This window comes from Carassius auratus, unplaced genomic scaffold (assembly GCF_003368295.1).
Source record: "Carassius auratus strain Wakin unplaced genomic scaffold, ASM336829v1 scaf_tig00035250, whole genome shotgun sequence".
Lineage (NCBI taxonomy): Eukaryota > Metazoa > Chordata > Actinopteri > Cypriniformes > Cyprinidae > Carassius > Carassius auratus.
Window position 1 is genome coordinate 34,139 of NW_020526214.1, and position 11,945 is coordinate 46,083.

General features: G+C 37.3%; 1 protein-coding gene across 1 annotated transcript; it reads left to right on the forward strand.

Annotated features, from left to right (window-relative positions):
• The first annotated feature begins 3,098 nt into the window (after positions 1–3,098).
• LOC113081900 (alpha-1D adrenergic receptor-like) lies at positions 3,099–11,945 on the forward strand. Its single transcript, XM_026253800.1, has 2 exons — positions 3,099–4,453; positions 10,531–11,945. The coding sequence occupies exons 1-2, from the start codon at positions 3,532–3,534 to the stop codon at positions 11,082–11,084; spliced, it is 1,476 nt and encodes a 491-aa protein (XP_026109585.1). The 5' UTR covers positions 3,099–3,531; the 3' UTR covers positions 11,085–11,945.

Here is an 11,945-nt window from a genome sequence, read left to right on the forward strand (position 1 = left end):
TGAGAAATATATATATATATATATATATATATATATATATATATATATATATATATATATATATATATATATATATGCATACAGTACATACACAAGGTAATTGCATGTAAATTTAGATTTGTTTGATATAAATGTATATTTCTGACTTTTTCCTTAGAATTCTGAGTTTTCATCTCAGTTGTTTTGTTTCCAGCACCAAATAAAAAGTGAATCGTGACTTTTTATCTCACAGCTTTTTGTCTTGCAAATGCCAGTTTACATTTTTATATCTAGTAATTATGACTTTATATCTTCTGAGATCTAAACACGATTGCAAGGAGGAAAAACACGATCCATTGAATGAAATGCCAGATAAGTAAATGCAGAAGAAAAGCATGAAGAGAATTGTGGTCTTCTAATTTAAGAGAAGATTCATAATTAATGACCCTTAAGCAGTAGAAACAGTCAATTAAAAATGCATAATTGAAGGTTAGCCATTAATTAATGATGCCAGAGCTGCTAGCAATTGTTTTCGGTTTTCTTTGTTAGATCATTATTTTAAAGGCTAAAGCATCCTGATAAAACCTAAAAGTGTTCCAGAGCAGATTTTGGAAGACAACTGACAGAGCTACAGCTACAGTCAAGCTACAGAGAGGGCAATGCTGTTGCAGTTGTCACGTCAAATTTGACAATTTCATACCAAGACCCGGAATCATACACAAAACACATCACAATAGTTCTGTTGTTGTAGAAAAGGGGAGTAATCTGTTTGTGTTCAAAACTGATTATTGAAAAATAACATCAGTTGCAAACCAATCCTAGTAATTGCACAGAATAGAACTGAGGCTTGAAAACAAAGATCAAATTCAACCACCTAGTCTAAGTGCTTTCTAGAACTTCTGCTATCTTTAGCCACAGAATTAGACACGCCCCATCTTTCTACAGCAATATAATCATCTGTCAAGCATCTGTTTTCAGCTTTCTGAATCTCAATAACCTGCTGCTGTGAAAAGTGAGGTTCATTTTTGCTTCTTAATTTTCTTCGGTCCTCCCGTTCCTTTAAGGATGTTAAAGCCATGAAAGATGAGAAATCACAAACATTTCGCACCCTCCAGACTCATGAATATGCTACAAACTCAACCTCAATTTCAAACTTGTGGCTCCCAATATATGAACTGCCCATTGAGAACGTGCAAAATGATTGACAAGCACCTCTGGGCTTTCTAATTGGCTAAATAGACAAATATTGTTACAGAAATTGGCATGACAGGATAGTTATTTATTTCAAAAAATAAAAACCTTTCATATCACAATTATTTTATATTTGCAACTTCAAAAGAAGTATCATTTGTGATATTTTCATATTATAGTCTGTATACTTGCACATCTTGAGAGAAATGCAGTTAATGTTGTCATTAATAGATAATGCAAAATAATTGATTAGACCAATTTATGTCCCATGCTGTTTTTCTTGGTTTTATGATGACTACTTAACAGTCTCAAACTAACTAACTGCTTTTGTCTTCACATTAGGCAGAATTTTTGCATAATGATTTCAATAGAATGCTGGAAACAATCCATGGGGATTTTTACCATGCTGACTCACTCCATGCAGTTTCTGCAGACTTTCTGGCTGCACATTCATACTCTAAATCCTTCCACTTCCACAGATCTGAAGGACCAGAGCAAAATCTGAAAATGGCTAGTTAGTCGCTATTTGTGTGCACATAATCAAAGCAGCACTCGGGCAACCTGCGTCATTCGGACGATGGTGGGTTGGTCTAATATGTCCCAAGAAAACATTTCTAGGGCTGTTAAACCAGCGTCACCAATGTGCCCTGTTGACACAGTGCAGGAAGGATGTGTGGATTTATGATGTGCCAGATTCTGACCATACCATCTGCCTTTTGCAGGCAGGATTTTGCATGCCATGCGGTGTCTATCCAATTTTAGTTGTTCAGATTTGGTGATCATGTGTGAATTGTAGCCTTTTTCCTCTTCTCAGCTGGAACTAAGCTTCCTTGCATAGGATTAGGAAAGTAACTTGGAACAATTTCTTTCAGCATGTATTCACAACAGCATGTATACTGCTTATATTCAGTTAAGTTACAACTGTAATATACACTGCAAAAGTTTGGAATAATAGATTTACGTTTTGAAAGAAGTCTCTTATGTTCACCGAGGCTGCATTTATTTGATCAAAATGAACTTGATGAACTTCATGGAATAAACAGAAAAAAAAGAATATATATATATATGCAATATTATTGCATTATATATTATTGATTTTACTTTGATCAAATAAATTCAGCCTCATGACCTTCACCTCTGATGTTGTATTTAATGTTCGCATGTCATATGATGATAAGACAAAGCCCAAGACATGTAGAATTTACATTTCAGATTCAAACTCCCTGATGCCATCAATGATAACAACCTGGAGGGCAACATAAAATATTTAAACACTGACTGTGATTGACATTCATGTGCAGTGTCTCGCATATTCTTAATGTGTATGCCAGTACTATTTTACCAGAGTTCTACACTTAATCGCTTCCTTCCAGCTCCTCATCAAGGGACCCTGTGGCTCTTAAATTGCCCCTCAGCTTGTAGTATGCATCTGGACTTACAGGTGGCAGATTGGCAGCTGAACGGCATCAACAGGAATATCATTAAGTCTAACTTTACTGCACAGAGTTTAAAAAATGTTTTATTTATATAAATTAAAAAAATAATGAAAAAAGTTTTTTTCTGCTGCATAAAAATGGAAAAGTGTCATCTTGTTTTGAGGGGTTTCGCACACATAAAACATGATATATTACTAAAGGTTTTTTTTTTTTTTTTTTTAATCCTCAATGAAGAACCTTTTTTGTTGAATGATAAAGTTCCATGTTCTTTATTTTTAAAAATTTAAGGAATGGATTTCTGTAAACGCCTCCTTGAAGCAATATATATTTTGTTAAAATTCCATACAAGATAAAATGTACATGACTTGGCGTTCTGAATAATGCACGCTACTGATAAAAAGTATTATGCGTTGCAAAATGAAACCAGTCCTCCTGTGTGCAACAATAATACAGAACCCTCTAGTGGTCGTATGAAGATCTGCAGCAAGTGTGCGTCGCGTCACCAAGTTCTAAGCTGGAGGAGGAGATCTGGAGCTCTAGGGTCCACAGAGTCTCTGTAATCCAGTTTGGAGTGGTCGAGGATGCCATCAGAAGTAGCCTCTCCATAAGACCTGCAGTGCATCGGCACTGTGGTTTTATAGACGTGGGAGCATATTAGTTGCTTATTAGTTTATTCTACCTCAAAATAGTTTAAAAACACTACAAATTATTTTACAGGTTATGCCACCACAGGAAAAAAAAAAAAAATAGGTGTAACGAGGTGTTCAACTGGCAACATTATACGTTTTATCGCACAAAGTAACGGATCCATCTGAGGAATCTGAAAACACCTTCAAGAGTGATGATGAAGACGAAACTCACCATGAACCGAGCAGTCAACACCTTCGGACCAAACCAGTGAAAGTCGTCTTTATGGAGTTTCAAAATGACATTTTCTAAACTGCTGAACGAGAGCAAGGATGAATTCCCCTCGGACTTTCTCTCCAACATCAGCAACACCACCTGTGAGGGCATCACCCTCGACTCTCAAGTCATCGGTGTCGGAGTCTTTCTGGCCGTTTTCATTTTGGTGGCCATCGTCGGAAACATTTTGGTTATTCTGTCGGTGCTGTGCAATAAACATTTGCAGACGGTCACCAACTTCTTCATTGTGAACCTGGCCATTGCGGACCTTCTGCTTAGCATCATTGTCCTCCCGTTCTCCGCGTCTCTGGAGGTGCTGGGATGCTGGGTGTTCGGTCGGGTCTTCTGCAACATCTGGGCAGCGGTGGATGTGCTCTGTTGCACGGCGTCTATTTTAAGTTTGTGCATTATATCTATAGACAGGTACATCGGGGTAAAGTACTGTCTGAAATACCCCACTATCATGACTGAACGGAAAGCGGGTGTCATCCTCGTGGTGGTCTGGGTTTCCTCGATGGTGATTTCCATCGGACCGCTTTTGGGATGGAAAGAGCCTCCACCTTCTGACGAGAGCATCTGCAGCATCACGGAGGAACCGGGTTATGCTCTGTTCTCATCTTTATTCTCCTTCTACCTCCCGCTCATGGTGATTTTAGTCATGTACATTAGAGTATACATCGTGGCCCGCAGGACTACAAAAAGTTTGGAAGCGGGTGTGAAACGGGAGAGAGATAAATCAGTGGAGGTGGTGCTGAGGATACATTGCAGGAGCATGCCGGAGGATGCCAGCACGAACTCCAAAACCAAAAACCACCCGTTCAGAAGTTCACTGTCCGTGAGGCTCATGAAGTTCTCCAGGGAGAAGAAAGCTGCTAAAACCCTCGCCATCGTCGTGGGGATGTTCATTCTTTGTTGGCTACCGTTTTTCTTCGTTTTGCCGTTGGGTATGTATCAGTTATAGCTACTCTGTCTGATACCGAGATCTCGGGCAATAATATTCGTAATGGTTAGAGCAAAAATAAAACGTGATGCTTTACATTAAATAATAATAATAATAAATACAAAATGAAACCAAAATAAACTACTTTATATTTCATTGAAATTTTTTGAACTCTTAAAACGCATAAAAACTAATCGAAATCAGAAATTGCCACCAAGTAAATGGGTGTACTCATTACTTGTGGATTTTCTATAATTTTCTTATCATAATGGATACATTAATCCTCTAATTATCAAATAAGATTATCCTGGATAAAACAGAACTCAAGCATTACTTTTATTTATTTGGTATTGTATTGCTACTGGAGAGCGCTTTTGGAGTTTTAAAATACTTTTTTCTTTTACGTTTTTATTAATACGTTTTTATGTTATGATATTACACAAACATTTGAGCATTCTGGGGAAATTTTCATTTAGAAACAGGGTTGGTTCCAAATTAGGATAAAAAATTCCAATCGAATCATTTTGGTTACATCGTTCGTAAAAAAAAAAAAAAAAGAAAAAAAAAAAAAATCCGGGAATTGGAAGGGGAAGAAAAGCACTTGAGCAAATAACATGCACATTTATCTCCACAATGTGTTCATGTTTTACTTCATGGATAGGCAAAACAGAAATGTGTAGCCTGACAAAAAAAATAAATAAAATAAAATTAAATTAAGCTTTAAGCATCGTTACTTTTCTCACCGATTACTTTCCACGAGTCACTTTACTGCATGTTGCATTCACAGTTAATACGATTCAATTAGAAGGCAAATGTGTGCATATGGAATGAATGGGGTTTTGAGCAGGATTTAACATCAACTCAATCTTACTAAATCTGAAGGGAGATTGTATTGATGTCTTACACTTGGTTATTAACGCTGTTGGTCTTTGTTTGGATAGCACAGTTATTTAGGATCCCAAAAAATAATATTGCATATTGAAGTGCAAGAACAAATGTAAAATCATTAGAATACAACCAAATACATGTTTATATGTATTAAATCAAATAACCAAATCAGATTTTGTTCTATTGCTGACTCCAGAAATGTTGCTGAATAAACAAAATGTAAAAAAAAAAAAAAAAAAAACAGTTAGGCATTCTGGTATGTATGACTGGAAAATATAAAGAAAACCCTATGTAACAACAGTTTAAATTTGTGATGAAAAAAAGCATTTCTACTCCTAATAAACGTCTCCCTTTTTTATGCAACCAGGTCATGCTGAAAAAGAGCTATTGTTTGGTTAATTATCTTTATTAATGTGTAGCCTTCATGTGTGACCATGATATAACTGCACATGACAACAGTACACACCCTGATCTGTGTGTCGTCAAAACAAAGCACAATAATGAAGGCAGAAGTGAAAGGCTTGTGAGAGACATATGAACAATTTCCCCCTTTTTATAAAGGCTATGGCATGAAGAGTACAAGAACATGCTTTCCTCACATTTTGTAGTCCAATAGCTTTTAGTGATTTCATCATAATAGTACGTCTCATAATATCGCCGCCCCTTTTATTAAAAAATAATTCCATGTCCTCAAGCAGCCAAGAATGGGTTATGGCTCATTTATAGTTGCATTACCCATGATTTTATGATATTAACACACTAAACACACAAATCAAGTGCTAACAAAAAGCATGTAAATGCAAAAGTTTCAAACATTTACCTATCTATCTATCTATCTATCTATCTATCTATCTATCTATCTATCTATCTATCTATCTATCTATCTATCTATCTATCTATCTATATATATATATATATATATATATATATATATATATATATATACACTGTACACAAAACACTGTCAGTCCATAGTAATTAATTCAAATCTTCCTGTAATCAAACTCCTTGAAAAACATGCGTTTTGTTGGGCCAAACAATCATTAAGTTCTGTGCATGCCAGGGTTAACTGATTCCTATAGAAAAAAATTTATTTTGACATACGCATAATGCAGAAATGATTAATTGCTAAAATTATGCTCAATCAAAGACCACCCCTGGGAGACTGAAGCAAATACATTAAATGCAGTGTTCCAGTCATGGAATCCATTACCCAAGATTATGACACAGAGGCCAAAACGTGTGCTAGAAATGGAAAAGAATAGTCTCCTATTACATTAAAAGGATTTTGGTGTCGCTGACATCATTGTCTAAAGCATGAAATGGGTACATCTTGAGTAGCATACAAATGACAGCAATTTTCATTTTGACTATTATTAGCAATTAATAATTAAAATACACATTAAAAAGAATAATAATGCATGGCTGGCATTGTACATTCCCAACGATGTATTGGTTTCCCCCCCAAACCCTCAATCCATTCCATCTCTGGGGTAATCCAAGAGTGTGGTTTTTTCCTGTCCCTGCTGGTATTCCACTCACAGTCACTATGGGGAAAAATAGGGCAGCAGTGGTTGATAACATCTGCTGGCAAGCTTTGCATGTGGTGCTGGTGAAAGTCTGGGATCAACTCTTCATTCGTCCTTTTTTTTTTTTTTTTTTTGAGGTTAGAGTCAATGGTTTGGGAAGAGGGACTTTGTTCAACCAGAGAAAATGAAGGACTCAGTTCCCTGACCTCCTTTTGCCCAATGCTCCACTGCCATAATCACAGCTATTAACGAGTTGAGTCAAAGAAGGTGCTTTCGTTTTCCAAAGCCTCAGCAACAGCCAGCCACCAGGACAGAAGAGGCATATGATATGGCTTAGATCCACACGTACGCTGCAGAAGAACAAACTGTAAGGCATTGTGTTATAATGACAGAAGTGAGGGATTGACTGATGGTAAACCTTGCTTCAGTGTCAAGGCAATCTGGGGGGAAATTCTTATATTTAAGCAAATCAAAATAAAAAGTGCTTTTGTGATCCATTTACAGTGCTCTCTAAAATTCTTGACTTTAATTCAATGTTGTCATTCAGTGTTGCAGACTGAATCAGTCCACTCATCTGGGTAACTACAAGCAGCGCTACTTTTAGCTCTCACATTGCAAACTTTTTCTGTTTTATTTCATATAAATAAAATTTCCACTATCTTACGTCCCAAATGTAGTTGTGGTGAAAATGACCTCTGAGCTCTTCAGTATTAATATTACAGGTAAAATTACGGAATAATTTCAACTCAGTTTAATGTTTCTTGTCCAACATATTTTACAGAGTAGCTGTGCAATAAGCAGGCAAAGTATAATCAGCTGGTCATTACTGCAAAATGAACCACTTCATGGTGATCCAAGGCCCCTCCGCTCCTCTTATATAATTAATTACACTTTTTGTAGAAGGCTTTTAAAATGACAAGTCTACCCTCTAAATGATGGTCACATTTTTGGCATCAACATGCCCACCATGTTATTGTTAAGATACAGGGAAATGTTTTCCTTATGGTGTTTTTGTGCTAGACAGTGAAAGTCTTATTTCTGGTGACAAACAGAACTTAATGTTGCTGTTCTCCTGAAGAAAATGTAAAAAATATTTTTTCATGAAATTACAAGAGTAATTTCAAGTACAAGTACAAGTTTGATTAATTTTGTTGTTCAATAATCGCAAACATTGTCATTTTTAGAGTATACATGATTAATCTAGTGCAGCAAGTCCAGACGATATATAGATTCACTGCATTTCCTGGCAATGTAAAGTTATGCAACATTATGAATTTAGATTTTTGTTATTTGGTCATTCAGTTTCCCATCTTTTTAGACTAAAGTGAACTCTCTTTGCGAATGTTGTAAGAAATGCTTTAATAGTGTCTTTGATTTAAATTTCAGCAGCAAAATGAGATGAAAAGTCAGATTTATTTCCATACAAAAACTTTGCCTGCCTGTCAAAATTATCTTGAACTTTTCTGACCCAAGCTGTTATGTTAGCCTCTAATACATTTACATCAAACTGACACAGAATGCAGCTTGACAGGAACTTACACATGTAGCCAATAACCACGGACCATAATAAAATATGTCTTGTGGTGATCAGTATGAGATGAGACAACTTTAACATGTGGCTACCTGCCAAACGCTCCTATAGCTCAAATGGCTCGTGCCAGGCAAATGCATTGCTAGAAAGCAAAGACTGCCAGCATGCGTTCAACACTCTCAGTTTACAGCTGTAAATGAATTTCCTACCTGACTGCTTTGGGTTTTTGGGACCCAGAAAAGATTTGAATTTTGATAACCCCCTTTTTGAACCTTTATTTTTAATAGTGTAAAGCAGGACATACATGTTGGAAAAGCCACATTGGATATAACTGCAAACTTACTTAATTTATAATCCCATAAATTATATCCCATCCTCATATGTTCATTTAAAAAATAGATATATTTGGCTTATCGATTATGCTTTCAGCTCCCACAACATGTCTACTTTAAGATTGGCTTGATTTTCTAAGTCCTTTTAGCAGAATTCCTCAGATTTCCCCTAAAATCAGAACAGCAAATCTGGAAAAGTCAGAAGGTCCAAAAAATTTTCTGCCGTGTACTGTAGGTACACAGAATCATTCCAGATTGCCCAGAGTAAGGGTTGCCACATTGTACATGATGCTCCGGCTAAAAGGAAGTTTTCTCTCAGTAGCTCCCAAACATCCTGTTTGGTGTGTCTCATAATTACAACAATTACCAAAAAGGAGCTTTCCAGGGACTGGCTTTCATCTCAAAGTCACAGTTGCAACCAATTGACGACCTCTGGCCAAGACCGGGAGCAGCAGATCTCTTTGTTCATCAAATTCTGTTTCAACAAAGACCACATTATTTCCAGTTCTCCTAATATTTATTCCCTCTAGTGCTATTTTTATACATCTCCATTGACAGGGAGGTATTCTGACCTCTCGTGACACTGAAATGCATGGCATGGGCGATGACAACTGTTTTATGTGTAAGATAATGCAGCGCTAGCCTCCTGTCACTCTCTGTGGGCAAAGCACAAGGCAGGGAGGAGATATTGGCAACATATGTGGTGTCTGTCGAAGGTAGACGGAGTGGAAATGTGCAGGTAGCGTAGATGTGTGGGAGGACAGGATGTGGAGAGAGACACAATGTAGACAGATTCCATCTCAGCCCAAATCCATTCAACCCAAATCTCATGATCTTTATTTTAGGTTTGTGCAGGCTTGCTATAACTAAAATATTGATTTGCCATTTAAAGTAAACATGAAAAAATGGCCTATTTACTCCCTTAAGTATCTTTTGTTCAATGGAAAGTTTCAATGGATGATTAACGTTCTTCATGGAACCGTCAATTTAATTAAGAACCTATATTTTTAAGAGTGGAGGCAAATTAGTTTTGGGGTGAACTATCTCTATTTAGTATGTGGTTCTGGTTTCATTGTAAACAATTCATTGGTGCATGTTATTCCAAAGAAAACCATTTCTCGTAATCTTTGATCAGAATGCAACAACTTTCTATTTCCACTGACGTCACATTGGGTAATGTTAACCAATAGGTGAATAGCTATTTAAGTAATGTTTTATCAAGCCTGCATTTGGTCCACCCACTTTTCACAACCCAATCAATTCCCAATAGATAAAATCAAATCTTGCCTTGCATTTTTTTTTTTTCTTTAAACATCCTTCCCTCAGAAACGCATCAAATCACTGGAGTGAAATGGGTTGCAAACGGCAGTTCATGTTGATTATAATGACTAATGGCCTTGTGTGGCCAGTCTATCAAAGGTAATAGTGATTGTTTCGTTTGGAGGAGAATTTGGGGAATGACATATTGGCATTGCTCCCACAGGCAAGAAAAAAAAAAAAACACTGAAACTAAAGAGAAAACATGCCACGTACTCTCCAACAAGCTGAAGGAAAACAATGTGCAAAGTATATAATCTGTCTGCTGGGTATAATTAGGCACACATGGTTGAAAAGGGTGAACTCGTGAATTTGAACTTTTCAGTGTGTGGGAGGAGAATGGTAGCTTCAGGCTAAGTTTACTTGAGTCGCAGTGTTATTTCCTATGTAAATAATCTTGCTCTAGCTGACAACTAAATGTTTTTCCACCTCTCTCTCTCTCTCTTTCTGATTTTTTTTTATTTTATTTTTTTTGCATCCTCAGGCTCTTTCTTCCCAGCTCTGAAACCCTCTGAGATGGTGTTCAAAGTAATCTTCTGGCTGGGCTACTTCAACAGTTGCATTAACCCTGTAATTTACCCTTGCTCGAGCAAGGAGTTCCAGCGCGCCTTCACCCGTCTGGTGCGCTGCCAGTGCCAGCGGCGCCGCCGAATCCTCCGCCGCTTCTACGACCAGCGCTGGAGAACAGCCATGCGGGGAGCCCGGAGGGACCCGCACGGAGACTACTGCTCTGGATTTCCCTTTCACGAGCAGTGTGGTAACTCTATCTATTCCTGCCAGAGCAAGAGCCGGCCTCTTAGTCTGAAGAGCTGGAGCTTCTTCCCCCCTTTACAGAAGTCCTCCATCCAGCTGAAGGAGAAAATGAACAACCTTTCCAATAAGATTAAGAACGGGACAGGGAAGAGTAGTACGTCTGCTCTGGCCCGGACAGAGATTGACACGGTCTCCATGGGGATCTATAACGACTGCGGCGATCAGAGCGGCTACCAGATCTACGACCTCACAGAGTGCTACGGCCTGAAGGAAACAGACATCTAAACAAAGACAGAGATTACTGTCTGTTTTCTCTGAGAGCTCTGACCCACTGCCAGTTCTTAGGAATTGTTTGAATTTTTTGTTTTTTGTTCTCAAAGACTAGTATTCTTGTCTTAAAATACAGGCCAATGACAAAAGGACAATGCGTGATAAAGAATATTAATGTTTTTTCACATGGATAATTTAAAAATATTTCTTTAAAAGAGGGAAAAGTACACTGAATGGAAAAATGTATGTGGTGGGGAGGTAGTGGAGGGCTTATCCGCACTGGATCAGATTCAAAAGACTCATAGCTGCTGGGTATGTGTATACCGTGTTGTCCATGTGGCCTTCGAGAAGTAGTCTGTCGGGTGTTTCAAACTCTCTGATGACCAGCAATGATTTGAACTGTATTTACAATGAGAGATTGTTACAGTTTCTTTGACTTGCTGTCCATTAAGTGTGAATGGAAAACATGTTTGACTGTGATGTATTGAGACACTGTTGAATCCGTGACACTGATTTGTATTAATGATTCACTGTGGTTCACAGTGCTGTGGAATTCACTTTCAAATCATTCGAAATCGATTCCGATACCTTTAAATGTGAGGCACAGTTTGTAACCCAAACAGATTTTGTGCAGATGTTTTCAGTATTACAGAGGGTAGTTGAATACTGTGCTATCCATGTGCTATTCATGCTATTCTCATTTCAACCATGATATTTAAGTCATCCCTAAACGAAAAAAAAAAAAAAAAAAAAAATCATAATTCATGGACTACAACAAGTGTTGTTGAGAAAAGCTTTGAGTTTCTTTGTAATGCTGATGTGACAGTGTCTTTGAGTGTCAACTATTAAACATAATAAATCTGAAAAGAGCATGCA